Source organism: Harpia harpyja, chromosome 16 (genome assembly GCF_026419915.1).
Source record: "Harpia harpyja isolate bHarHar1 chromosome 16, bHarHar1 primary haplotype, whole genome shotgun sequence".
NCBI lineage: Eukaryota > Metazoa > Chordata > Aves > Accipitriformes > Accipitridae > Harpia > Harpia harpyja.
Genome location: NC_068955.1, coordinates 21,239,889 through 21,267,766, shown reverse-complemented (window position 1 = coordinate 21,267,766; position 27,878 = coordinate 21,239,889). Strand labels below are relative to the sequence as shown.

The window sequence follows — 27,878 nt, the reverse complement described above, 5'->3', positions numbered from 1 at the left end:
CTGCTTTCAGAAGTATTTGGAAATAGTTGGAAGTGTCCATAACAGGCAGGTGGCAGGTTTTGTACAAAGACCTTGCTTGACTTGAATTTCAGTGTAGTTTGAACTTGTGACATGGTTTTTATCTCTCATGGTTAAAGGTTTTTTCTGCTTTGGAAAGTGCAGCTGATGTGCACAGCTGAAGAAAAATGTTTGATATTCAAACTGAGGCATTAAGAAACCAACAGTCATCTGTTGTGAAATTATGACACAGAAACATTTTTTTTTATTTGAACCAAGCCTTAAAAAGATTGTTACATCTTTTGAAGGTAGTTTAAAAGAATTGTGAGGTCCATTTTATCTTGGATGTTTAATGAATTTATGCACACATTTTTCATTATTCTGTCTTATATACATCTTTGTATAGCAGTTGTGAGTTTAACAGGTTTTCATAAATTGTTGAAAGAAAGATTATCTGCCTTCAATTCAGTTCAAATGAACATGAGATCACTTTTTCCAGGATTTTATCAAGAAAGTTGTTGGCCATGCCAGTCACAAGTGCAGTAGGTAAATGTGCTATATATTCAGGTTTTCTGACCAAAATATTATTTTATTGCTTATGATTTCCATAAACTGTGGTTTGTATGTATTAGTTCTTGTCATTTGTCACTGACAGTAAGACAAACTAATATTTTGTTCAGAAGAAAATAGCATGGTTTTCTGTGTAACTGCTGGCTTCCCCAATAGCAAACTCTTAAAGATTTTTAACTTTAGTTTCAGATGACAGCGAGCTGCACACAAGTGGTACCCTAAAAGCATCAGAAAAATCAACAATGGAGCAATTAGTAGAAAGAGCCTGTTTCAGAGACTATCAACGTTTGGGACTAGGAACCATCAGTAGTAACTCTTCTCGCTCAAAAACAGAATACTTAAGAATAACTGCACTGAACAGGATGTATTCACTTTGCAGGAGGTGAGTTTACCAATTCAGTTAAGTAGTTGAAAATAAAGATGACATAGCACACATACCACATGATGTATCCAGTTAAGCAACTTACTCTGAGAAAATTTTTGTCTATAGTAGCAATGTTCAACCAGTGACCTTGAAGCTATTTGTACTGCACTCAGAGATTCGTCTTCTGGTGGCTGCATATGTATTCATCAGATTCAGAAAGACTGCCAGCAATGGTAGCCAGAAGTGAGCTTTCAGAACTGCCCCAGAAGCTCTGTCAGATTAATGCAAGTCTTCCTTCCCAGGTTGTTTCTATAGCTCATGGAAAGAGGGTGCCCTTGGGGCTTTTGGAGAGCACTAACCTAGATACTCTGAATTGCCTTTTGAAGGAGTTTCTCTGTCTTGGCTTTCTACACTCATGCCTAAATCATTAGGCTGTTTTTCAGCTTTCTGGCTTAGCCAATAAAGTTAGCTGGTAGAACGCACTCTCGGTATGATTTCTGTAACTTGCTGTGTTGGTACTGGAAATTATTTATGTAATATATTTGCATATAAAATCTGTTCTGTTGCTAAATAAAAAAGCAAGCCTCAGAAGCAATTATACATAACTATCATCTTCAAATAAAAAATACATTTTAAAATTGAATTCATGAAGGTATCTACACTACTTTAAAAGTTTGTTGTGTGCTGAAAGTCACATGCTGTGTTTTAACACATGAATGTTACTAACTCCTTTTTTGTTGTGAAAGCTGATGTAGTTTACTGCCACTACCCACAAAAATTCTTTTTAATACTAAAGCATATCTGCATGAGTCATATCAGAAGAACATTTGCATTCTCTAAAGCCAGTTTTGGCTAGTCATTGCTTTCATTATGGATAATGAAATCACCAGTTCCTCATGGAAGAAGGGCACACAAGAAAAATATTAGATCCTTTCTTGTTTTCTGACTTATCTAGAGTAACAGACTAATGACTGGGTTTGTTCAATCACCATTGAGTACAATGTAGATGAAGGCATTAAGTCTGTACGTTTTCATTATGCTTTGAACGTTATGCAGACAAGTCTTTCCTCCCCTAAAACCACCGGGTTTTAATATTTATAGGATTTTTTTGAAAAGATAATTAATATCCAAGTTGATTACAAATCTCAGAATATAAATACTTATCTAGTGCCATATTAGTTTGGTTACTGTGTTTTAAGAAGTAGACTGTAAATATCATGTATATTGATTTTGTATGAGGGCAGTTAATAAATGTCAAAGAACTGAATTTGCAGGAACAGTGTATATTGTAGAGGAACAAAGTTGTTTAGTAAGCCTAACTATTCCCTGCTCCTTGTCTTAGTTTCTTCTTAACATATTAAATTGGCATTTAAATTGAGTATTTTTTGGAGGAGATAGAAAATAATCTTTCATATTGCTTGAATCCTTCTTTCACTAACATGAACACAACTACCGTCTTGCTGGGTTTTCTATTTTTAAAGGTATTGTGTCAGTAAATTTCCTAATCTCTCAATGTATTGTAGTGTTTTTAAAAGTACACAAAAATGCAGTTTCAAATACACTGTTCCAAGGAATTTGACTGTAAAATTTAACTGTATTTTGACATAAACCGAAACGTATTGTTTTAGTTGTAATACTTTAGGCAATCTAACATTCTTTCCTTTCAGTTCTCATATTTCATATACAAGCATCAAAACAAAATTACCGCATCATTTGCATGCCTCAAAATTCTCTTTTCTGTCATGCTCAAAAATATGGCTTCATTATAGTGACAGATAAGAGTTATACTAAGAAGAAAAATACTATCAAATAAAATATAGCCTTAAATGGAAAGAGACTAGTACTGATAGCCTTACAAATTTTTTGTAATTAAAGTTGTTTTTAAAATGCAGTTTTCTTTACCAGTCAATGTATTTGCTAGGATTGGACTAAAACTAAATAAAAAATAATTCTAACAGTTGAGGTACTTCCATTAAGATGTATATTTTGCTTGTAATTTTAGGAATTTTTTTTCATTGTTTAAAACTTTGAAAGCAATTTTAATTTTTCAATTTTTTTCACCCTTTTGTTACTACAGTTATCCTGGGCTTCTGGTAGTACCTCAGTCTATTCAAGACAGCAGTCTGCAGAGAGTTGCTCGCTGTTACCGTCACAATCGCCTACCAGTTGTCTGTTGGAAGAACACTAAAACCAGTACTCTTCTACTTAGATCTGGGGGCTTTCATGGAAAAGGTGTTGTTGGCCTCTTCAAATCCCAAAACACACATACTACAGGTGAATTGATGCAGCTGGGCTTTCTGTATAAGTAATTTTATGTAGAAATACTTATTTTTCTAGAGGAAATCGGTGATACAATTGAATCAAAAGTCTCAGGATGTGAATGGTTATCTGATATTACATTAGTTCAGTTTAATTACTGTATGTCAAGAAGCAGATCCTGAATGGTTTGAAAGTGGTTCAAAAAATGTCAAAGAATAATTTGAACAGAGATTATATATGTACCAAAAGTCTTCGGTAAAAGCTGGTATCTGCCAAAGGCAATGCAAACTTCCCGTTTCCCTTAAATTATCTTTTTCCTTTGCACTGGTTTATGTAATAAATGTATGTTGTCCCTTTTAATAGAGGATTGTATAAAATATTAGAGAGACCATTATCCATTGGATTTTCTCATGTTTTTCATTGTAATACTAGTTTAACTTTTATCTTTCTTTTATAAAGCATAGAACTGAACAATTCTAGTTGCAGTCTTTGCATTAAGTAAATCTCTTCCTTTGTGTAATCAAGATTGGACCAGCACAAGATTTATCAGAATAAATTTATATAGGAATTACTTTTTCAGAAGGATATAACATTAGGGCTACGTTAATTTTGGAAAGAACATTAGTTGACTTTCATCATTCACAGGCAGTGTTTAGGATACTTATTGTGACTGCTTGGATTTCCATCGCTTATGCTGACAGTTTCTTCAGAGTTAATTTCATGCCAAGAGTGAATTTAGCATATTGCTGAAGAAAAAGTCAGTATTCTTTTTAATCAAACCGATAGTTGTTTAGAAATTATCCTAGAATTAGGCCATATTTTTTCTTTTTTGAGAAAAAGAAAATGTGAGGTAGAATTGGAATACCAAGAGCTCATTAAGGTAGCAAAGAAATTCCTTGGGCCTGTTTAAGTTTGCATTTCACCCCAGTAATGACTAAAATGCAATTAAAAGGTTTGACTCTACTGAATAGTTTGTTCTATAGAATTTTTCAAAACCTTTAACAAGCACACTGTACAAATATGTGGAAGTCGCATAAAAGTAGTTTGAAGATTACATGATTTAAATATTTTCTGCATAGTCCTCCTGAATTTTTCCTTCACAGAGTATCTTTATGAAAACCACAATTTTCTTTCCTGTAAAGAACAGTTTATATCAGACATAATGTTTAGCTATATAAGGGCTTGTGTATATCAAATTCACCTTTAAAATCTCAAAATTTCAGAGACATTAGAGAAACATTTTTTACATCAGACAGTGTCTGGACCAGCTGTTAACACTAATCTGTGAATCACTAATTATCTGCTGAATATTCATTGCTATAGCATTGATTCAGCGTGTCTCTTCAGTGTTTTGTGGGGGCGGGTTTTAGTTGGAGTGAGGAGCAAGTTAATGAAATGAGTTTTATCTAATGCGTTTTTGTTGAAAACCTTCATTAAATGAATCACTAAAGTACTACCAATAGTTAACACAGAAGCTGCAAAGCTATAAGCAACACCAGTTTTTCCACAGGTTTATGGTGTGAATCCTAGCATGGTAATTCAAATGTTAGTCTTATAAACTGATTTAATACTGATTGTCTTAGCTGAAATACTGGCCAAGCATCTTTAACCTAGTATAAATAGAATAAATTGAAAAAATTCTGCAGGAATAGTCTGCAAATTATATAAAGACAAACACTTCCATGTTTTCTGGAGTAGCTACCATTTCTATGGACATGGAAGTATGAGAGCCTTCCAAACCAAGATCTTCAAAGCTTGACCCATTAAAGCATGTTTCCTGTGTGTAGGGCACGTTTCCTCATTGCTTTTGTAGATGGTTTCTTTTTTTAATTTTATATAGTCTTTTATATTGCCATTGTCATAATTGCAGCAGGATATTAGGCAATAGATAATCTGATTGACAATAACTGTATCTGTCACACATTAGCTTCTGGAGTTACTGTTTCTTTTAAAATGTGAAGAAAATGGAGACTCTCCTCAGGAAGGTATTGCAAGGAAAATGAAAAATATTTATAGGATATTTATTTTATTCATAGTGAAGTTGAAGCATGGTGAAACAAAACTTTTGAAGAAACTGATCAATAAAGATAGTTATACACAGGTGCATGTATTTGCCTCAGTAGGAGTTGTGTACAATGAAGGAAAGTCTATACTGAAAACCACATTGTGATGCCAACTAAGAGGACAAAGATAAGTTAAATTTAAGTTGACAGATGCATACCTTCCTAAGCAGAGATTTCATAGGAGTAGATTTTTATTAGGCGATTCTGGATTGCTACACAGAAAGAAAGAGGACCTGCTGGAATGTAATGAACATTTTTGTGATTTCCTGTAACATCATGCATTAAGCAAGTTTTCAAAGCATAGTTGAGATCAATGTGTTATACAAGAAGCACAGAACATATTTTTCACATAAATTATGCCCAATACAGAATTGTTGTATGGAACCAAACTACATGTGCAAAAGAATTGTATTTTTCTAACAAAGGAATATTAACATATGTTTGAATATGAGATGGAGAGTATACAGGTCTTTTCAAAAGTTCCTTTGAAACATGAAAGTTGGTTTCTGAATTTCACTTCTGCCTTTCTCGGAATTTTTTTGCAGAGCATTGTAGTTCTAAACATGACATTCTACACCTGAATTGCCAAGTATTGGTCAACTGCCACGTAGGAAGACCATTTATGTTTCTTGTATGTAGTAACAGTTACCTTGATACAGGCTGGATTATTGACTATATTAGGACCTGTTGCAATATAAAGGTGGAGCAACCTGCAACCAGGTATATAGAACACATATCGGCAGCTGAGGCAATCTTACTGCATTACTAAGCAATGCATTTCTTTCCTGGGATTTATAAAATTGCTATCAGGATCTCCATCCCCATCTTTTGTTTAAATCCATGCTGTTGTGATGGCCTTCATGTATGATACAGCCCTTAAAAGATCAGTCATTTTATAGAAATCCCTGTTCACCTGTGCAGGTAAGGGGTTCATGCTTTGAGTCACAAGTAGTCTTTCATTCCTTTATACTGCTGTTAACCACTGTGTGATGGGATGATTGGTGATAAGTATGAAGGGAAGATTTTCCATCTATAATCTTTCACAAGGACATTATGGCCCTCAATCTTTAATTCAGATATCTGCTCAGTTCAATAACAGGCTTTCATATAAGTCAAGCTATTCGTCTCCTGAGTCTCTTTGCTAAAAACAGAGGTGGAGGGAAAAAAAGCAAGATGTTCCTAAAACACATACAATACTCTTCACAAAATAAAACTTTTTAAGTGCAAGTGGTAAGGATGTTATCCTTTCATTTAGACATTTCATTTCCTTTCATTTAACTAAATTGAAAAGACCTAAATGGACTTTTTGTGGCATTGCTTGAAGGACTAGAAGACCCAGAGGTCATTCAAGTGGATTTCAGGATGTGTAAACCCCACTTAAGAGTTGAAGAGAAAGTAGTGTTTTTCTTCAGGCTTATTCCACTGTCAGACAGAAACAGCATGATGTTTCCTGCATGTACATTTTCTAATCACTTTCTAATTGTATTTCCAATTCAGACACTAATTTTAACAGGGCTATTTAGATACTAATTTTAACAGGGCTCTCTTGAAATTTCATTTGCCACCTCCAAGTAATTAGGTTACTGTCTATTAGTCTCCAGCATAGACTATGATTGGATCATCACTGGAGAAAACTATTTGTAAGTTACCATTGTGGTTGATCAAAATGTGCTTAATCAAATTCTTCGACTCTCTCTCTCTCTTATTCCAAATCTTGGCTCTTGTGGTCAACATACCAAATCCTGGTTTAAGCAGCTATGACATTTTTGTCCTATAGTGAGTCCAGAGGTGGCTGCAATAAACTAGAATTCAAAAAATTTTGTTTGGCATTTGAAAAAAATCTGACTCATTGAGACTGGACACATTTTTGTTGTCATAGTATGGCCTAGGACCTGACCTTCATTTCCCCTTCCTGTAAGTCCTTGCACCTGCACACAAATCGGTGGCATTTTTCTGGTTAAGATCAATTTTTCTTCTTATTTTTGAGGGTTTTTTTCTTGGTTCTGTGTTTTGTTATTGGTTTCTTAGCTTTTTTAAGTCTTAAGATTGTCTTAAGTAGACTGTCTGTTTAACTTCAGTACTTTCTCAGAGCATCATACCTTCTCATCTTGCTTTTTTTCCCTCCACCTCTGTTTTTAAACTGTGTCTGTTTCCTCTTTGGCTTTGCTTTCATCCATTCTTTTGCAGCCACTTCTCTCTCTGAAATGGTTTTTCTCCATGCCTCCAGCAACTTATGCAACATCAATAACAACTGGAAAATGATTCTGCTTCTGAGATATGTAGAGTAGTCATCTGAAACTACATGCATGTAAAGGATTATTCAGAGGTTTTCAAAGAAGGAATTGTGGTTCTCACAGCAGTGCAGCCCCCCTCCTACAAGTTACCTAAGCATGTGGGAAGACACTTCCTGATGTTACCTGCTAGTGAAGGAGCAGGTAGACTGTCACTAGGGAACAGGAACATTACTTTTCATGATTGGAGATCCCTTAACATGTGTTATGCAGGTGTGCATGCGCTGTGCATCCTCTTTCCTCTCTCCTTTATTCCATTAAAAAGGTCAGATTCTGGGGGTAGGGTACCTGAAGGACATGTAGATTGTGTCCATTGATGTCTCTAAATGCAGCAGAGTGCATGAACACTGGTGTCTTTTGACATATGTATACTTTCAGTGAATGTGCAATATATCTCGAGGAACTTCCAGTTATAGGTAAATAAACTTCCTTTACTGGAATGAGGAAGTGCTGGTTGACCATGGTTTTAACTTACTTTTGTTAAATAAACAGTTCTACCTGTTCTCTACACATTTTTTTAAAAGGCTGAAATTTGCTGACAAGTAGCACAAACTTAGAAATGTTACTTTTTGTTCTGAGAGTGAAGGGAAAACTACATCATCTCCATTCTGGTTTTATTGATTGATCACTGGCTAATGATGAATGTTTTAAGTAGTGACCATGAGGTAAAAGACTCTTTCGGAAGTTTAGCTTTGTGGAGTGGAGTGCAAGAGAACATTGCTGGGTGCTGCTCTGCAGCCAGGTGATGAATATCTGAGCATTCTTAGTCATCAAATGAATGGCTTTTTGAACCTTTGATAGACAAACCATGACATTTTCAATCTCTGCTTTACATAATAAGCTTTCTATTTTGCTATTCTATGTGTTTATAAATGTACTTATATTTTAATGTATTCCATTCTTCTTGTGGCTCTAGCTCCTGCTTCTTTAGAATCTTCAAGCAGTATAGAACAGGAAAAATACCTACAAGCCTTACTGAATGTGATATCCGTCCACAGCAAAATGAATGGCAGTAATACTCTCACTGTTAGACCAACAATTGCTCTGTCTCCAGGTAAAATTCATTTATATATTTCTTTGGTTTCTTTGGTTTCTTTAATATGGTTAAGTTGAAAAGTGAGTTTTCTCTGATTTGGTGTTAGTTCAATGTCCCGTATGAATTCTATTGTTTCTTTATTGTTACACTTTCTAGATAGCTTGTTCACTCTTAGGTTCTGTGAATGTGTTTTCCGTATGTAAAGGATGTCTATAATCTTTCCCAAAATATTTTTCAGTATTCTTAATCTGACAGTAAATGATTATCCACCTGTGGGTCGTAGTTTTTGATGAAATTCAGTTGAGTATGATGGCCAGTCTTGAGGCATTAGTAATTTATTACAATTCTGGAACAAATAAAATAAAAAGTTCTCCAGAATATCAAAATGCCAAAACTTTCCAGGCTTTTTTTATATCAAATGCAACAATTATATAACAGAATCAAAAGCAAAGATGCACTTTAAAGTCTTTTATAACATTAAGCGTATTGAAAACTGTATATTGAATAAGAGACTGCCAAATTGAAGAGAATGCAAAATACTATATTTCATATAATGAGAAAATATGCAATTGCAAACTCAGGTTCTACATGAGCAGATACACTATTTAGCTGCAGCAGCAAAGAAAGGTATATAGGCATTTTCATGTGTTTTACATACTCATAATAGGATTTTAATGTCATTTCCAAGTAGAGCTTTACTTGCAGTGAAAACTCTTTCAAAATACACTATTTGAGCAAAGCCTGTGTGGAAGCATGAAGCAATGAATCCATGTTTTATTTCAGTTGTTATGTGATGAAACCTGGTAAGGTTTACGTGAAGGTAACCCCAATGTCTTAGAAAGAGGAGTATGTGACTTGAAACTGTGTCTGTCTTGTCTTATTCAGTTAGTGGTAATTGGCCTAATATAGCCAAACAGTGGCTTTTCTTGTAAAATAACACCATTCCCAAAGTGTGCATGCTTTGCTTCATTTATTGTAAAATATGTCAATTGCTTAGCTGTATCTAACATCTCCATACTGTTGCCAATGTATACATCTGACTTAAAAAATAAATCTGAAGTACAGAATTGGCAAGAATTAGCTGTATTGCGTGAAAAAGGACATTTTATCAGTTATGTTAAGTGTTAGTCTGAGTAATGCTGTAGTTTTTTAATCTTCTATTCTTTTTTTGGCTGACTTTAGGCACTGAAAGGAGGGCTTCAAGAATGTCTACTGTGTTTAAGCAGGTAGTGCCAGGACATTTGGATGTAAATCTATCCAATAGCTTTGCTCGAGGAGGTTAGTAAGACTAGCTCAAAGTCTATTATTTGAAGTAATAAATGATAACAAAGTGTTAGTGAAATAAAAATAATGACGCTGCTTACCAATTCATTACTTTCTGAAACAACAAAATACAGATTACAGATTAGCCTTAGTCCATAACATTATTTAAGTATCTAATTTCTGTTTAAATCCTGTACTTACCATTGAAATAAAGCTTGTTTCATGTTGGAAATTAGTGGAAAATTAAGCACTCAATTAGGAATTATGTTTCTAAATACTTTGTGATTCATCCATATTTTTTAATTTGTCTAAAATGTATGGTCTGAAAATGCATATTTTATATTAGGATTGAATGCACTTTAGAATCTCCAATTACAGATCATTCTGGCATTTGGCTGAAGATTAGCTGATGCTTCATAAAGATACAAATAATCTATCTGAATAATTTTACCCTAGGTAAAGGAGGGAGTTATGTGGCCAGGCATAATAAGTAGGGAGATACAGTGCGTTCTTTGGAAATAGTTATTCTTAGGTACAGGGGCTTCTCAGTGTCATTTCTACAAGAAGCTTTCATTCTGTTAAGTGGATTCCAACTACTTTTACTCTTCTAGTCTGATGAAATTGTTATGATTTTTTATGTGCAATACATGCATAAATTAGTGCATCAAATTCCTTAAATATATGTTATGATAGGGATGAATCTATTTCCCGAAAGGGAGCATTTTGTATTTCATTTATTACCTTTTATCTCTGAAGGCTCCTCTTACAATTATTGCTAAGCATCTAAAAGTTGCTTTTCTTCCTTTTCAATACCTCATCTAAAATTAGTTAGACTTACTTTGACCTGCTGAGGTCCATTCCAACCTAAATTATTGTGTGGTAGAAAAACTGTAGCTTCATATGGGGAAGAATAAAACAATTTTGTAGAGAAAAACTTCCAAAAGAGATGGACGGGATTAGAGAAATGAAGGAAGGAAGAAGGCAGGAGGGAGGGAGAAAGGAAAGAAGAAAGGAAAATACTCAGAGCTGTATAGAGAAGTTGTGTGAGAATTGTAGCAGAAGGGAAGAGAGGAAGGGCAGGTAAATGGTGATCACCAAAAAATGGAAAATTCTGTGCATTTTCATTAATCATAGTATATGCATATTTTATATCTAAAAGTTCTGTTTATGTTCTCTGTTGACTGTCTTGTTATTGTAGTACATAGAGATGAAAAAACATAGTGATTTTAATTTGATAGGTAAAATGGCTAGGGACCTTAGAGAACAGGAGTTAATAGTGTCTGGAATTGTTAGATGAATTGGTGGCTGTGCCCATCCTGACTTTGTACTGTGAAACAGTGAAAATGCTGTGTAGTTGACAGCAGACAGGTTGTAATCCATCCCCTTGTGTTGGGACAAAAATGCCAACAGCAAAGTGGTGCTGAGGGGCAGTGAAGGTGCTCCAGATAAGTAAGGGAAAGCTTGCTGGTTGACTGCATGGAATTTGTCTTTTGAAGATAGAAGGATTACTGAAATAACTGTTGCTGGTTTCTGGGATTAGAGTTTGTGGTAAGTGCAATAGGATGAGTTTGTTGCTCCTCAGTGAAGAAAAAAGGAGTCTTAAGGCAGTATTAAGTCACAGACGTGTTGTTTTGTTGGACATTGAAGTCTTTTGGATAAATTTCAGCAGTAATCAGGAAGAGGGCAGAGAAGTTATCTTGTGTCTTGCTGGATTCGCGCCACACCTGCTCTATATATCTGAAAGGTGTAATTACAGCCCAGTATCTGCAGTCTATTCACAGTTCAGCAGGATACATGAGGACTTTGCTGAAACATAAGAATGTTTGACAAGTACAATGGGAGCCCTAGTGAAGGTGAGAAGTTGACAGGGTAAGAGAGAACAGGGAAAGGGAGCATCTCCCTGTAGAGAAGTAAACACTAGGGTTTTTAGATTAGCTAACCCAATTTGTTTAGAAGAAACTCTAGAATACACAAAGTATATAGAATCGCTAAAATTGTTGTTCTCAGATTGATTCACATGATTTATTATTGCAAAGTTTTTTACTGCTTTTTCACAGCTAGTTTTATTTCACGTGTGAAGTAGTGTCACGAGACTGTATGTGGGACCAAAAATACAGGGTTTTGGTAAGCTGAAAAAACAGACTTATGCAGGCAGTCTAAAAATGGTGATTTCTTTCTCCTTCATATTCCTAAGAATAACTCAAAAAGCAAAAAAAGAAAAAGGAAAAAAAAAAGACAATGGGGTTAGCTATTTACTTTATCATAGCAAGCAGCTATGGATTCTGCACTACACTGTACAAAATATGATAGCAGTATTTTTGTGGTTTTGATTCTGGATCCCTCCCTCTTTCCTTGTTTTTATTCTTACACATACCATGGCTCAAAAGCCAGGTTCAGCTATGACACACCAACTGAAAATGACATTTTCTATCTTTTGTGCCAGCCAATGTATTTTTAATACACATGCTTTTAAAATTTAAGTTAAAAGATATGTGCCGGTGCTTGAATAGTATTTCTCATTGTTAAAAATTGTCATTGTTCTGAATACTCATTAATTGTCCTGAATATTTGTGTCCCTGTCAGGTATGGGGTTTTATTTTATCTGGAACATTGGAACAAAGTACTTGCCTAAAGCCCAGTTAAGTTGTTGCTGATCCAAAATATTTGGACAAATACTTATATTTCATAATATATTTTCATTCTTGGACCTTTTTTTTTTTTTTGCAATATATTGGTTGATATCTTTCATAAGAATTGTAAGTTCACTCAAAATACATACCTTTTCTTCTTATATTACTTTATAAGTATAGTGTGGTTCTACAGAACAGCACTTCTTACTTGGCATTGTTGTGTAATTTAGTAGAATAAAATGTTTTCTCAGTATGATTTGCTGCTGTTGGAAAAATACTAGGATATTTATAATTAATAAATACAGACTCAGCTCAGACACTTGTTTTCAAAGCAGGAAACATTAACACTTTCAGTATGTTTCAATAGAATATTTGTATTAAAAGAAGTTGCTTGTGTTGATGTGACTTTTGAACCAAAAATATACTCTCTGATATGCATGTAAGGCTCCCACTGAAAATGAGAATTTTTGAAAGGGGGGAGGAAATCTCTTTGTGTGATAGATACTACATATTTTCTAAGTTATATACTTTTACACAGTCCTTTAAAATTGTTTGTAGGTATATAGAACTAACATCTTGCACTCTTGATTTGATTTTGAGGTCTATCAAATTATGTACCTAAAACAGACTAAAACGGTTTTTTAAAAAAACACTAAGGTTGGGATTTTTAATTAAGCTAACTTTCAGCTGGATAGAAGCTTTCAATAAAGTATTCAGCAGAATGATTTAATTGTTACATTTCCTTTGGTATTATAATTATGGAAAAACACATGATGGCTGTGCTACATGTTTGGAACTATTGCAATGACAATGAAAATTACTCCTTTTTGATAAATGGGTACTTCCTTCCCATTTTGTATTGGTTTTCTGGCTTGATTGATGTTTTGTCTTGTGATGACTAAGATTTGTGCTGTCTGATAAATCATGTGCTATAAAGAAATTCAATTTATACTAGATCTTTGGAAATTAATAAGTAACCCTTTTCTTTTCTCCTGCAATGTGTCTCGCTGCAATGTGCATTCCATTCCTCCTTCTGTCTTAACTGTTATCTACCAGTGCTTGGGTACAGAGATAAATGTTTCACTCATTCAAATTCCAAATCAGCAACTAAGGGAAGAGTCCATCAAGGTACTGTATTCTGTGTCCTGAAAGCACATTCTTTTCTACCATCTCCATAACTACTACAATATGTTAATACATGCTAAAGTGATACTGACAGAAAGCCCTGATTCTGCATTAACAAAATTTTGGTGTTTTAGTTCAGTGTTGTGGTTTTGTTTCCTGTCGGGGGGGTTGGACATTGAATGTATGATGCAGTGACAGTGATTAGTCACACACTTCACCATGTTATTCTTTAATAATGTTATGATCTAATGTGGAGTGATAGGTAGAAAATTTTCTAATTTCTAATATGTGACAATTTTAAACAGCAAAAAATTAATTCTTCAAAAGAGCATTTAGTACTCCTACTGCTTTAGAAAATAGCTAAGAAATACTGTTACCTAGTCAATGAACGTTCTTTCCGAAATTATTCTTAATTGAAGTGAACAGGGAAAATTTGATTTCTGCCAAATTAGAAAGTCATAATAATATGGTATATGCCAAATAATGAAAGCTAGATACTGCTAACAAAAAATAAGATATTAGGCAGAATTAGAATAGGAATATAATTGTGTCTTTTAATCACTGTTATCCATCACTGGTAAACATGTTCATCTGCATGTATTTGTAACCAGTTTTGTTACTTTTGATGTGCTACAGGCACTAATGATGGCCTGCATTTGTAAAATGTTAGAAAGTGACACTGTGTATTTTTGAATGTATCATCTTTGGGGACAGTTGTCTGTGTTGGAGCTAGCGTTTTTTCATACAAAATGAACAAGAATTTTTTTCTCTTATTAAATGCTTGCTGTGATTTCTGCTTGCTGAAGTCTTTATTATTTCAGCTGTAGTAGTTGAGATGTGGAACAAAAGTTTATACTACACATACTACTTTATTATGTGAGGTATTTATAAAACTGGCTGTCTTTGAAGTGGAAATTGTTTAGAACTGTTACCAATTCATACGTTCCTAGCCAACCGTTCTCAGTTACTCCTATTTGTTTGCTCACATCTAAGACTAGCAGACAGGCAGACAGGCAGACAGACAAGCTAAACTGTACAGACAAGTCCCTGCTGAGGATTACTGTATAGAATTTTTCTTTAATAGAACCATAATCCTGCTTCTAAAAAATAGAATAAAATTATTTTGCTGGTTGAGCTACCTCAGTGGAATTTTACTGTTTTCTGCAGCTCTTTTACTTCTATGCAAGAAATGTTAACTGTGCATATTATTGGATTTTCCTGAAGGGGTTGGGGGGGGGGCGGGTTGGTACTGTAGTATCTAAATTTCTACTACTACAAGGTATTTCTGGTGCCGTTTTTTGATATCTTGCTTCACAGATCTATGGACAAGATTGTCTTCTGAAAATCTGGTTTACTGCATATTGGGTTAAAGAATTTCACGCTGCCATTTGAATGCCAAATGTAGTATACTTTAAGGGATTTGATTTTCAAGTAGTGCTGTTTATATTCTGGAAATCGAGTACCTTTCACATACCTCACATTGGACACACAAAAGCAGTCTCACAAAATCATTGTTACTAACTAAGGCATAAGGAACAGAAAAATATTTACTAGTTGTCTTTTTCTGCTAGTGCTAAACAGGCCTTGGCAGCCTGGTTTATCAGTACTTTAACTTATGTTGAAATCACAAAACTTGGTTAAGCATGATCAGATCAGAGCATGTTTGTGTGCTGTAGGAATTGCCTCCTCTGGAAATGACAATATAGCTGCATCAGCAAGGCACAACATGCAAACTAAAATTGCTGTTGAGAGGCACAGGTTATTAGGTTGGTACAATGGCATTCAAATATTGCTGTGCTGCTTTCAAATGCAAGTCTGTGGTTCCATGTCACACTGCACTGTTTCCACCTCATGTTGTTGCTAGCTTTGAGATTTCTGTACCATTCCCTTCTGCCAGAGTAATGGCTATCTTAACTGCCAGATTAAAACTTCTAGGATCTTCTGGGCATCCTTCTCTCTACTCACACAACTGTACTGTATTCACATCTGCTAGAATATAGTCATGAAACACACAATTAAAAAAACCACCTCCTTAGATTCAGTTTCGTTTCTAATTGTCCATTAGACAGGGACAATTAAAAACTAAAATTCATGGCATTCTGCATTTTAATCATGGCATTTCAAGAGTAAATGTGGAATACTTTATCCTGAAATGTAATATTTGAATTGATCATCCTTGCATACATTTTCATTATAATACGATACGGTTGATACTATTACATTGTGTAAGGCAAAAGGAACAAAAGAATTCTAGATAATGGAATTTTAAGTGATACTATTTCTGGTTTTGAAGAAAATTATTATATAATATTTCTACTAGTTAGACTTCCAAAACAATGTGCCTTTGACAAGGAAGTAAATCAAATTTTTGTCCTTATCTCTGAAAAGAACACCACTAGCAATTTCATTTCCAAACACTTAAATGGATGTTAATTACTTGCAAGTTGTGATTCATTTTATCATATTAGTGATATCTTAGCAACCATTTTCTCTCCAATAGAAAGTGCTGTTAAATGACAATGCAGTAGGATGCTTTTGACAAATTTTGTGATGAAAATATTTCTTTCCACTACCTGCTGTTTATTATGTCCTATGAGGGATGCAAATGACATGTTTAAGCACTCTACTTTCCTAATTGTGTTTTAGCCTTAATAATTATGATCTCCAGTGTCTCACACAAAGAGGTTTTTAAATATTTTTCATCTTTGTGAAGGTGTATGGGCAAGTCTTCGTTCAAGCAACCGGTTTATCAACACTCAGACTCCATTCATTGATGTTGGTGCAAGACTTGCAGGGAAAGATAACACCACTTCCTACAGTAGCAGCACTTTTCTGCAAAGTCAGCTTTTGAGACGGCAAGCAGCTCTCTACATATTTGGAGAAAAATCTCAGTTACGGGTAATGGCACTTTTTTCTTTTAATGTTAACATAGTTTTTCCTTGGCTTGAGTTTAATAACCCTGATACAAAATAGTAAATAATATTGTAGATAAAGCGGATGGATAGCTGTCCTAAAGGTGTAAACCCTTATGAGGATTATTCCTGTAAGCAGAATAACAATTAATGCTGTGTAACTTGGTGGCGGCTGGGGAGGGGGGAAATCAAGCTCTGTGGTTATGTAATACAACCAAGTTAACATAAATTAGAATATACTAAATTATCTTAAAGAGCAGTTAAAGATCAGGCTCAAACTCACAAAAGTTCTGCGAGTAGAGCCCTATTTGTCACTTTTGGTCAAGTGCTGACGTGTAGTAGAGCTAAGAGATACAAAGATGGGTAACAGATGTCTAGAGGAATGGAATAGCTTTTGTACAAGGTAAGAGCACTCAAATTGGGAAAGACATGGCTAGGAAGGCAATACATTATTGCTAGGCAACAGAGCATCCAGCAAAGCCTTCATATTCAGAAGTCACCATGTCTTTGCTGTCTCAACTGTCTGCCTGCATTGGCTTTGCAGGGAACAAGGGCAGCAGAGTTTGGGTCTGCTCAGTGTAGCTGCGGGGATAAAGATGAATGATGGGACTGTAGGCAAATGGAGTGGGGCTGGTTTAGCGGCAGTGGAGCTTGCTGCTCCTTTCAGAGACTGTTCAGAGCTATTCCAAGGGAAGCGCTGGAGTTCCGTATCTGTAAGTTCTTGCTTTCAGAGACACACTTAATTACATCTAAATACATACTACTGTACTCTGATTCTGCTGACTACTCATCTGTTGTTCAGCTGAGTTGTCATCTCGGTGATTTCTATTTTGGGAAACGTGAAACAGACTTATTTGGTAATTTAAAGTGTAATTTTATTTTTCCTGATGTGTTGAAATATGTTATGAAGCAAATGGAATGTTGTTAGTCAGGAAAGCGATTACCAGAGAAAACCTTCATTACTGTGGGCAGCACTTGAACTCGCTTGAAGCCAAATTGATGTGAATAAGGCCAACTCAGAAATCTGTCCATCCTGATTTGATTACATGAAGAGGACCATGATGTCTACAGTTTCGTACACCTTTTTGGGTAGATTTTAGTGTTTCAGATGCAGTTGTTTAAGAAACATTAATTCTTGGTAGTTTTACTTTTTTTCAGAAAACGTTTGCAGATTATTTTTTTTAATCTCTGCATTCAAAGATTGAAAAATCAATTGTTTACTACTTTCTTATTCAAAATATAAGCATACATAAAATATGTATTTTTTGAAGTATATAACTTCAAAAAGTTATTGGTAGTAGGAAAATACATCAGTATTCACTTCTTTCTGAAATTATGTTATATCAGGAGATGGAAGAATCATGCTGTATCAGAATGGTGAATCAAAAATTCTTTGCAAATGTTTTTCTATTTTGACTTTTTGTAATTTCAAATGTTCTTTTGTACGTTATTTGTATTTTCGGTTGTATTTTTAAGTGATGGTTATATAACAGGTATTAGTTCTTATTCCATTTTTACTGTGCCTTTTATCATTGGTTTGCAAATTCATTTTCCTTTTGGTTTCTTCATTACACAGTGGTACACAAAGTAGTCATTTTTAACTAGGTTTTTGACATTCTATTGCTTTCTAATATAATTAGCATAATGATAATTTACAGAAATATCCTGTTAAGTCTATAATCAAAGTGTTCTGATTTAATATAACAAAGCATCAGAATATAACATGACTAAACAGAAATTTCGAAAGTAAACATCATTTATCATTATTAGAACAAACTGTTCTTTCGAACAATAAGAAAACTGTTTATTTTCCTGCAAAATTTTTCAGTTTTATTGAGTTGGCATTTTAATTTGCTTTTCTGGAGAACGTTCTTCCCAAAGTTTTCAAACAGGTCTATTCATATCAATTTTTCATCTTGTTAAGTCTTCTTTTATAACCGTAACCCCCAGAAGGCTCTGGCAAAGGAGATACTTTGATGAAAAGGAATACAGGAAGAGTAATGCAGAAGAAATGATTGCATAGAATTAAATTGCCATAATCCAGTAGTGACAATTATTCACGTTTCTATTTGTTTGATTTCTGAACGAATGATAAGTGAAGAGTTCAATCATGTATCTAAAGATATGTAGTAGAAACTTCTTTAGTCTGCCGCTTTGAAGTGACCCTTTAGACCACTTGTGCAAAAAATGGAAGTTGTTTAATGTATCAGCAGTCACAAACTGGGTGGGGATAATATGTTAGTGCTTGGTATAGATTAAAACATTTTTAATATATTACCATACAGGTGTGTATTGTTAAGCAGAATATGAAAAGAGCTGACTATTGGATGTACAAACAACAAGCATTGGACAAGATCAACATGAAACAGTCTGAAGTCCAGTAGGATATATATAATTTGGAAATAGTTTAAAAATCAATACTTCAAGGATCCTTACTTTATGCTGTATGATTTCCTTGCTGGTTTAGAGTTTACGGGTTTTTCACTTTTTTTTGTTGTTTTGTTTAATAATATAATTTTGCAGAAGATGAGTCATCTCTGGGCATTTCTAAGGAAAAGTGTATTGTGTTAGCAAATATAAGAATAAAATTACATAGTGATTAAGTGATTGTTTTGAACCTTCTCTCACTGATTTGTATCTGTTCGATAAGATCAATTCAACTTTTGTTTTTGTATAAAGAAATCGTGTTGATTTTTGATTGTGAAGTCTTTTCCTAGCTTTTGTTAGCATCCTACTAACTTGGAATTTGCTGATTTTGTAAAGGGCTTGGCAGAGCATGCATTACTGATGTTGATTCCTATAAGGACCTGCTTTATTCTGCTAAATATCATGTCACATAAATTGATGGTACAAACAGAAATATATAACATTTTAAGGAAATTGTGCTACTTTTCTTGATTGCTTTTATCATACATTATTACAACTTAGCATTCTAAAAAAGCAAGTTTGCTAGCTGAGCTATTGAATTTATTTTTGAACCATGCCAAAATATAAACAGAACTAAATCTGAGCTTTCACTTTCCTACATTTTTGCTTGGCATCCTATGAAGCAACTTAATGAAGATTATTTGCAGGCCAAGTTTAATTCCAGAAAGAGAATTTCTGAAGAAAACTGAAAAAGTTTGCTGGGAAGATCTTCAGTGATGCTTCGCACATGAGAATTGTTTTTCCTAATAATGTTCTCCATATTATCCTTTTCATCATAGTTCTTTTTCTTCTGTTAGCTAACTTGATCTCTTAATTAAGTCCTCTCTTATTGCTCATTTTCTAAGTGCAGTAAGTAAAACAAAACATGAAGAATTCTGCTAGGAAAATCTCACATACCTCTTGGAAATTATATCAGCTATTCCCTGACTGCTATTCTGTGTTGAACTAGGTACTTTAGACAAAAAACTGTCTCAATGTGCAGTGACCACTTAGATGAGTCAGCTAGTTTGCAGTTTTGGGGGTTCTTTTTGGATTTGGGGGTTACTTTTTTCCTGCTTTATTGAACTACTAGATCTGTCCTGCACTGTTGGTATGTCATCCATGCAGTTATTTTAATTTTTATTTATTTATTGTTACTTTGCTTTAAAAATTTTAAAGGAAGCACATGATGTTGTGTATAAAGAACTCAATAGATTTATCACTCGACTTTGGTTTTTTACTACTATTATTACTATAATTATTATTATTAAACATATGACTGCTGTGCAGTACATTCTGCTGTTATGAATAGTAGATGGGTACTTTATTATGGTACATTTTGCAAGTGTTTTAAGGATTTTTATTATCCTGGGCAGGTGTTTAACTAAACAGATTTTTAATTAGGAATTGAAATATTTAGCAATAAAGCAGGCAAGACTTTGAGATTTAACAAGACTGTAAGTGAAAAATATGCTTCCCTTTTAAATTACATCTGCTGTTGTCCTTTTCAAACAGGGATTCAAACTTGATTTTGCTTTGAATTGTGAATTTGTTCCTGTTGAATTCAGTGACATCCGACAGACAAAGGCAAGCTTTAAAAAGCTGATGAGAGCTTGTGTTCCCAGCACTATTCCTACAGATTCTGAGGCAACATTTCTTAAAGCACTTGGGGAGTCAGAGTGGTTCCCACAGGTAATTTATATGACAGGTACTTCTAATAATCTATATGCAGTACTGCTAACACAAAATAAATTTCAGGCTCTTCTGACAGAGAACTATTGTGTTCTAACCAGCTGTTCTTCTTCATTCATTTTAATTGTTTTGCATTCTATCAATTCTGTCATTACATAAGCATTATTATTTTAATACAATCATAACATTTACAAATGTGAGAGGCATTTTTGTATAACATAATTTATGGTTTGTAACATGGAACACGTACGCAAGTAAAGATGACCATTTTTTCTGCCTACATAGATTTATGGTCTTCATTTTAACTCCTTTTTCTTATTTTATATATTTTAAAAATCAGAAAAAAATATAGAACAATAAACGAGCCTTTTGGTTTTAAAACTAATATTCTACTCTTCGTACACGTTCCCACCCTGGATTTCCATATGCACAAGTATTTAACAAATAAGCTAGCATCTGTTACTTGTTGTGGGATATGGGGAAGTGTTTGCGGGGGAGAGGGGATTGTGTGTGTGTTAATCTGTTCTCTCTGAATCTGTTCCTTTACTTCCCTATCCCATATTCCCTTACATAAAGATTAACCAAACGAAGGCAAGACTAGAAGTAACTTTGCAAGATTCAAATTAAGAAGGATGTGCCAAAGTCAGCTCTTTGTAAATCTAAAACCATTTGAATTATAGTGAATGTTTTTTAACAGTTGCGTGTTATGTTTGGAACCCTCTGCTGAATATATTCTTCTCAAATGCAATTAATCAAAGAAAACAGAATAGACTCTTATACTGATTTCTTAAGGAGGAAATACATGTAACACAGTCATTTCAGTAATTACGCATCAGAAAATGTACTCTTGCTTGAAATGTGCTACAGTGCAAGGAGTGCCTTAACTTCTTCCCTTGAGGTGTGATCACTCCTTAGAGAGCATAGGAGCTGGTCATTGCTGTGTCTGGCCACCATGTTCTTCAAGAAGAGGAGAAGTGGAAAGAGCATGAAACCTTGACTCCCTCATCATGTGAACATTTTCAATCACAGAGTAGTTGAGCAAGTTGATAAGCATAAATAAATGAACTGAATGTCACTTTGATGAAATAAACATGTCCCTATAGCAGCACAGAGATCAAGGGGAGATTAGAACATTGGAATTACGTTCTTTTGGCATATTTGAGAGGAAAAGTAATAGCGTATCACTCTCTGCTCAAGACTAGATCGTAATGTCACACACTAGCTGTGTGACATTTGAACCACATTTCTGTGGTTTACATCAAGTCACATGTGACTTACATGATAAAGTTAATTTATGACTGATTTGACACATTTTCTGCTATTCCTGTGAAGGAACGTAGATCTGTCATTTCGGAACTTTGTTTTTATTGTATTAAGCTTTCCTCTCCTGGGCAATAGAAGTTACACAGTATTGATTTTAACACTGTATAGGCTAAATATTTCTTTATAGGGATGTGAATACATAAGAAATTTGAAGTGCTGCCCTATCTTCTGAATACAAATGATAAAAATAGGATTTTGTATTTTTTTTTATATTGAATCTGTAATCAGATTGCATATCGGTTTCTTCATTAAGGACAGCAAAAAATAGCCTTTCTTCTATTCTACTGCCTAAGAAAGTATAGAACAATAAACAAACTGCTAGGTTTTAAAAGTGGTGCTCTTTTCAATCTTTTCCTATTAAAAATTACAGGAAAATGAGTTTATTTTCTAAGTAATGGCTATGTGAATGTTCAGAGGAGTTAAGTGTTTTCCATCACAATTTCCATGGTAATATTCATAGGATTGGGCTTTTTTTAAGAGGAAAAAAACAGACTGCCCTAAAGCAGGATGAATTTTCTAGGTTTTAACTGTTGTTTGATTGATCTTTTTTCCTCTTACTTTCTCCAATTTAATTTTGTTCTCCCTGAGTCACTTTCCTGTGCCTTCTGTACTTTCTGAACTTACTTTTTTTCCCCTGCATAAATGATCTTAGATGTCTCTTGCCATCTTTTATTTGTTTTCCTGTACTGCTTTCTCCCTTCTTTCAGGCTTTCGTCTTTCCTACTGCTGCTATTGGTTGGATTGTATTCAGTGCTCTGCAAACAGCAGTTTCATTCTACTGTAAAAAGCTGAATTGCTTACATATTGTCTATTATGTTGTTTACCAAGAATGCTGTCGTAGTATGACAAAAATGGTAGAAACATCATATAGATTTTCCTTTTAGTAATAGTAATGTGAAGTCTCATAGTAAGATAAAATTGCTCAAATTCACCTAAATTTTTTATCCTGCTTATACCTATCATGTTTGAATCAATCTCGTTCAAGTCAGTAACGCTTCACAGAGAAATTAACTAAACCACCTGCTCAAGGAATTTTAGTATCACTGCATAATGAATATTAGAATGCAAATAATTAATGTGTCCTCTTTCCATATGTTTTAGCCAGTCTGCCCAAGCATAAGAAACACTGTTTAATCTATCTAAACTATTTCCAGATTATAGAAATAGGATTTTTATGTGTTTGGTTTTAGGTCTGTGGTTTTTTGTTGTTGTTATTATTATTCAGTTCATTAATTTCCAACTTCCATGGGATTGAGCATTAGAAATACCTTGTAAATATCTTGCATGGGTTCTCCCATCAAAGTATTTAGTGACTTTATGGAACCTTAACATTTCACAGGAAACGATTTTAGTGTTAAGCCCAGGATGGAATTTCTGTACAATAAATCTGTCAACTATGTTGTTCCCATTCTCCTTTTTATGACAGCTATTTTATTACAGTACTCGTTGGTTTTAATAGTTTTAAGTTCCTATCTTCAAATTTTTGCTTAGTTTTGTTGTAGTTCAGATGAAAATCCTGAGACTGTTACATTTTGTAGCTTTCTAACCTGTTGCATCCCACAGCATTTCTCTGTGCTATATGAAGATTTCAGAATACATATTTTAATATTAAATATGAAAAGATTCTATTTATTGATAATATCTAGAAATTTATACTTTACTTATTTGTAATACTTTATAGCTTCACAGGATAATGCAGTTGGGTGTGATCATCTCTGAGCTCCTGGAAAATGGTTCTTCTGTTATGATTTGTTTGGAAGATGGCTGGGATATTACTGCGCAAGTAAGCTGCTATTAAAACCTTGAAATAGCTAAATATTAAGAAAAAATACCAGGCAATACTTTTTCACACAAGTGACTGATAATTTGGTATAACATTAATAAATTTGTGTTGTGGCAGCAGAGGAGAAACTAGAATGCATGAATCCTTGCATTCATTTGCAATTTATACCATGAAAGAGTTCCTTAAAATGAATTTGTTCTAAAGGTCCTGATGGGCTTACAGTTCTACGGCTTAGATATAAAATCTGCATTCCTGCACCTGACCATATGTAAGAATGAAAGCTGAAAGTTGCCACAACTGTTCATTTATCTATGTAAACATAGTACACTTTAAACACAGGAGGGAAGGAGAGGAATTCTTTCTCTTGCCATTCACTTTCCATAAATGAAGTTAAGAGACCACACACAAGGAGAAAACTAAATTTGTGCCAAAGTGACTCTAACACCTGCTGCAAGGACAGATCACCACAACAGATAACTTTCTGAAACAAGCTATAAATGAGGTGAATGAAGACCCACTGCCTCATTTAATGGATGCATTGTGTCCATGTAGTTGCTTCATAATTCAGAAGATAAACAGATGTCCATAATTCTAGTAAATAAAAACTTCATGTGCAGCCAGCATCCTGATACCAGGTAAACAAACCTACAAAAGCATGTTAACATAATTATTGGAATTATTGTCAAACAATGAAGAATAGAGATGGGGACATATGTAGCTGGAAGTGAAAGAAGTCTGTGCTCCATTTTAAAGTCTCCTGAGATGCTGTCTATAAAAAAAAAACTGAAGTTGGCTGATGAGCACCATAGCATGGCAACACTGCAGAAACACTAAAGTCACCCTGAGGACCAATTATTTAACACTTTATTTGCTGAGGTAGCAGATACTATTTTATAAAAATTTATTATCCTTATTTAATTAATGAAAGTGGTTTTATTTCAAATATAATTTAAACTTGGTAAGCATTATAATGACTTCCAAATTCTATAGTTGCTCAAGTTTGACTTTTACAGATATTGTAAAGTCTCAGTTTAATCAAAGCTTTTTCATGTGAGATAGTATTTGGTTTGTTTTATAAAAATACTTAATGTATGTGGTAAAATACTTGTAATTGAGTTCATATGAAGGCTTTTGTTTCCTTGAACTATAAACAGATTATGGAATATTTATATTCATTGACTAAAGTGTTCTCCTAACTTCTGTCACTCTTAACACAGTATATCCTGTCTTGTGATCTAGGTAGTATCTCTGGTGCAGTTACTCAGTGATCCCTTCTATAGGACACTTGAAGGCTTCCGAATGCTGGTGGAAAAAGAATGGCTCTCTTTTGGTCATAAATTCAGTCAACGTAGTAATCTGACTCTCAATTGTCAGGGTAGTGGATTTGCTCCTGTTTTCTTACAGTTTTTAGACTGTGTGCATCAGGTAAGTCAATCTCCATCTAATTTTAGTTTACCAGAAGAGTTCATAAATAAGTGTGTAGATGCCACTATTTCAGATGTTATAGATAATGGCTTGAGAGAAGACTAGTAACCTCCTCCTCTAGGTTTTATTAAAGCGAATGGATTTCACCTCAGGAAGAGCTAGCATGGTTGCCTAGAGGAGACTGACCCATCCACACAAAACAGACTAAGAGGGATGGTTGGCATTATGGATCTTTTAAGGTCATTTATGCAGAGATTTCAAATAGAATTTTTTTAAGCTTAAGACTGGCTTTTGGCAGTCTGGAGTACCTTTATTCAGAAGAAGAAATTGACTGATTGTTAGTACGGTGACTAGACAGTTTTTAATCCCTTGTACTTGATGGTGGACTTTGAAGAGGCCTTGTACTCCATTAGTTCTGGAAGCAACAAGCTATAAACCAGGGGTCCTGAGATGTTATTATTTTTATATATACTGCATGTTCAGAAGCAGATGAACACCAATGGTTATGTCCTGTAGGAAGAAGTTAGGTTAAGAATGTTACACTCATTTCAGGTTAATTCTAAAGTCTGTCCTTTTCTTCATCTCAAACCAGTAAATATAAATGCTTTTCAGAGTCTCTGTGTATGCAAACACAAGATAGGAGCTTGCATAGTTCCTCTTGTCCATATGTCTGTCTTCTTCCACTTCTCTCATTTTTCTCACTGAAAAAGCTGAAAAGACTCCTGGACTTTATTAAACTGTCTCTCACAGAAGATGACTGTTAAAGCACCAGCCACCTTACTGGGAACAGACATTCATAATGAATACTTGTATGAAGTAGACCATGAAAGAGAAGTCAGCAAGTAGACTTACTTTGCTGCAAGCAAAGTCAACAGATTAAATAACTTGCTAAACCAATGAAAAACAATCTTTAGATATCTATGGGAGACTGATAATGAATGAGCTTATAAGAAGATGAATAAAGACTTACTGAAGAACATGTTGCAGAAAAGAAAAAATTTGTTTGTATCCCAACATTAAACACTGACAGCCAGCATTACTGCTGTCTTGCAAGTTAATAAATCATATACTTGGAATTTGGTTTGATTCCTACAGCATTCCCCATTAGAAAACCTTAGAAGTATTTGTCACATCTCCTGTTTCATCAATTTCACAATGAATGTGGTCCTGAGGTTAATTTTTATTTGAAATGGGGAGATTTCTCTAAAGAGAATCAGTACTGCATTTTTCATTCAAACAAGTTAATCTGCCCAGTTGTCACACTAACTATTCCTTACAATAGCTTAAGGTTATTGCTCCTTTTCTGAAGTAGAAAAAACAAATTCTTAGTTGCAGTGGCTACAACAGAACAGAATAGCCATGTCTTCCAATACTGAAACCCATCTACTTGGTCGTTCATTCAATTCTGCGTGTAAATCATTCGTCTGGTGCTGTATTCTCTCTGCTGTCAGATGTCTTCTCCAAGCTTTAATGAGCTGACTGGATAACACTGTCTATTAGTAGAATGGAGTAAACCTACATTTGATTTCAAGCATTAGTGTAATTTTGAAGTTAAACCCTCCAGCATGTCCCCTTACCATTTGTTGATGCTGGTTTGGTGCATGTGTACTAGATTTTTCTTGGAAGAGTTTAACCCAAAATTTCTGCTTCGTACTAAACACTCACCAGCTCTTAAAAGGATCTAAACCAGTGATACATCACTTAGCTTAAAACCATGGGTGTCATCGATGTACAATGGGGTCATCAACTCAACTGGACTAAATCTAGTCCAAAATAAAACAATAAATGTGTAGTATAGCTGCAGGGACCTCAGCACCAGCTGCTTCAGTCTGTTTGTGTACTCGTTTTGCTCTGAATTACTTGCTAATGTAGACATAGCCTACATCCTCTTTCTGACCCTGGAAATACTTTGCTCCAGTTTTACTGTAATAAATCTTAAAAAGTTGGCATAAAGAAAAACAAGGAAATTATCCTTGCATACCATACCTGTACAGTATTTTTTCTCGAGTCCAGAGGTCACACAAACTTTGGAAACAAATGGGTTATCCAGAACAAAAATAAAAATTAAATTCAAGGATTTTGGTTTATTGTCATAAGATAGAATGTACCATGCTGTCTTCATGGCAAAATTCTTGGTTTTTCTTTAAGTTATGTTTAACACAATCTGCAGTTCTAAGAACGTGGTATAATGGATTATAATCATCCTGGCTTTAAAAGTTAGGGTGAAATGTAAAGTGGGATGTATCCCTGCTGTTAACAACTGTCAGGTATGATTTTACCTCAAGCTGCAAGGTGCCTGAAATATCGCTACTATACATGTGAATGTGTCAAGGAAATAGAAGAACGTTGCATTTGTAATTCACCTCAGATAGCAGCTTTGATGCATGTCACTAGGTATCTGACTCTTCTCTATCTTTAAGAGGCAATATAAAGTACAGAAGTTATTAACAGATACATTTTACAGAAATATCTGTACTTTCTGGGGTTTGGTCCTAAGCTGTGTCCACATGCCCTGGCTGCAACTATATCAGCTAAAGATTACCTCCTGCAGGCCATCTGGACCTATTCATCACTTCTTCTCTGATGGAGATACTACCCTTCCAGTCTGTTAGCTAAGGGGTTCATGTCAACCTGCCTGCCTTTTCCAATCAAAATGGTAGAAAAAAATTGGTAGAAAAAACCGTCTTATTTTGATGGGTGTGGATTTAGAAGCAGTTCAGCAGGTCATTCTGAAGGAGG

General features: G+C 34.5%; 1 protein-coding gene across 7 annotated transcripts in view; it reads left to right on the top strand.

Moving 5' to 3' along the window:
- Positions 1–27,878, top strand: part of SBF2 (SET binding factor 2) — a 288,893-nt gene that overhangs the window by 235,973 nt on the left and 25,042 nt on the right. For 3 of the 7 annotated variants that reach the window (XM_052810407.1, XM_052810406.1, XM_052810405.1), the window contains exons 26-34: positions 751–949; positions 3,009–3,205; positions 8,461–8,598; positions 9,763–9,858; positions 13,530–13,601; positions 16,312–16,496; positions 20,432–20,608; positions 23,613–23,714; positions 24,954–25,139. In XM_052810407.1, coding sequence (XP_052666367.1) covers positions 751–949; positions 3,009–3,205; positions 8,461–8,598; positions 9,763–9,858; positions 13,530–13,601; positions 16,312–16,496; positions 20,432–20,608; positions 23,613–23,714; positions 24,954–25,139 — 1,352 coding nt within the window. The remainder of the gene's footprint in view (positions 1–750; positions 950–3,008; positions 3,206–8,460; positions 8,599–9,762; positions 9,859–13,529; positions 13,602–16,311; positions 16,497–20,431; positions 20,609–23,612; positions 23,715–24,953; positions 25,140–27,878) is intronic. The other 4 variants (XM_052810411.1, XM_052810408.1, XM_052810409.1 and 1 more) reach the window with 3 other exon arrangements.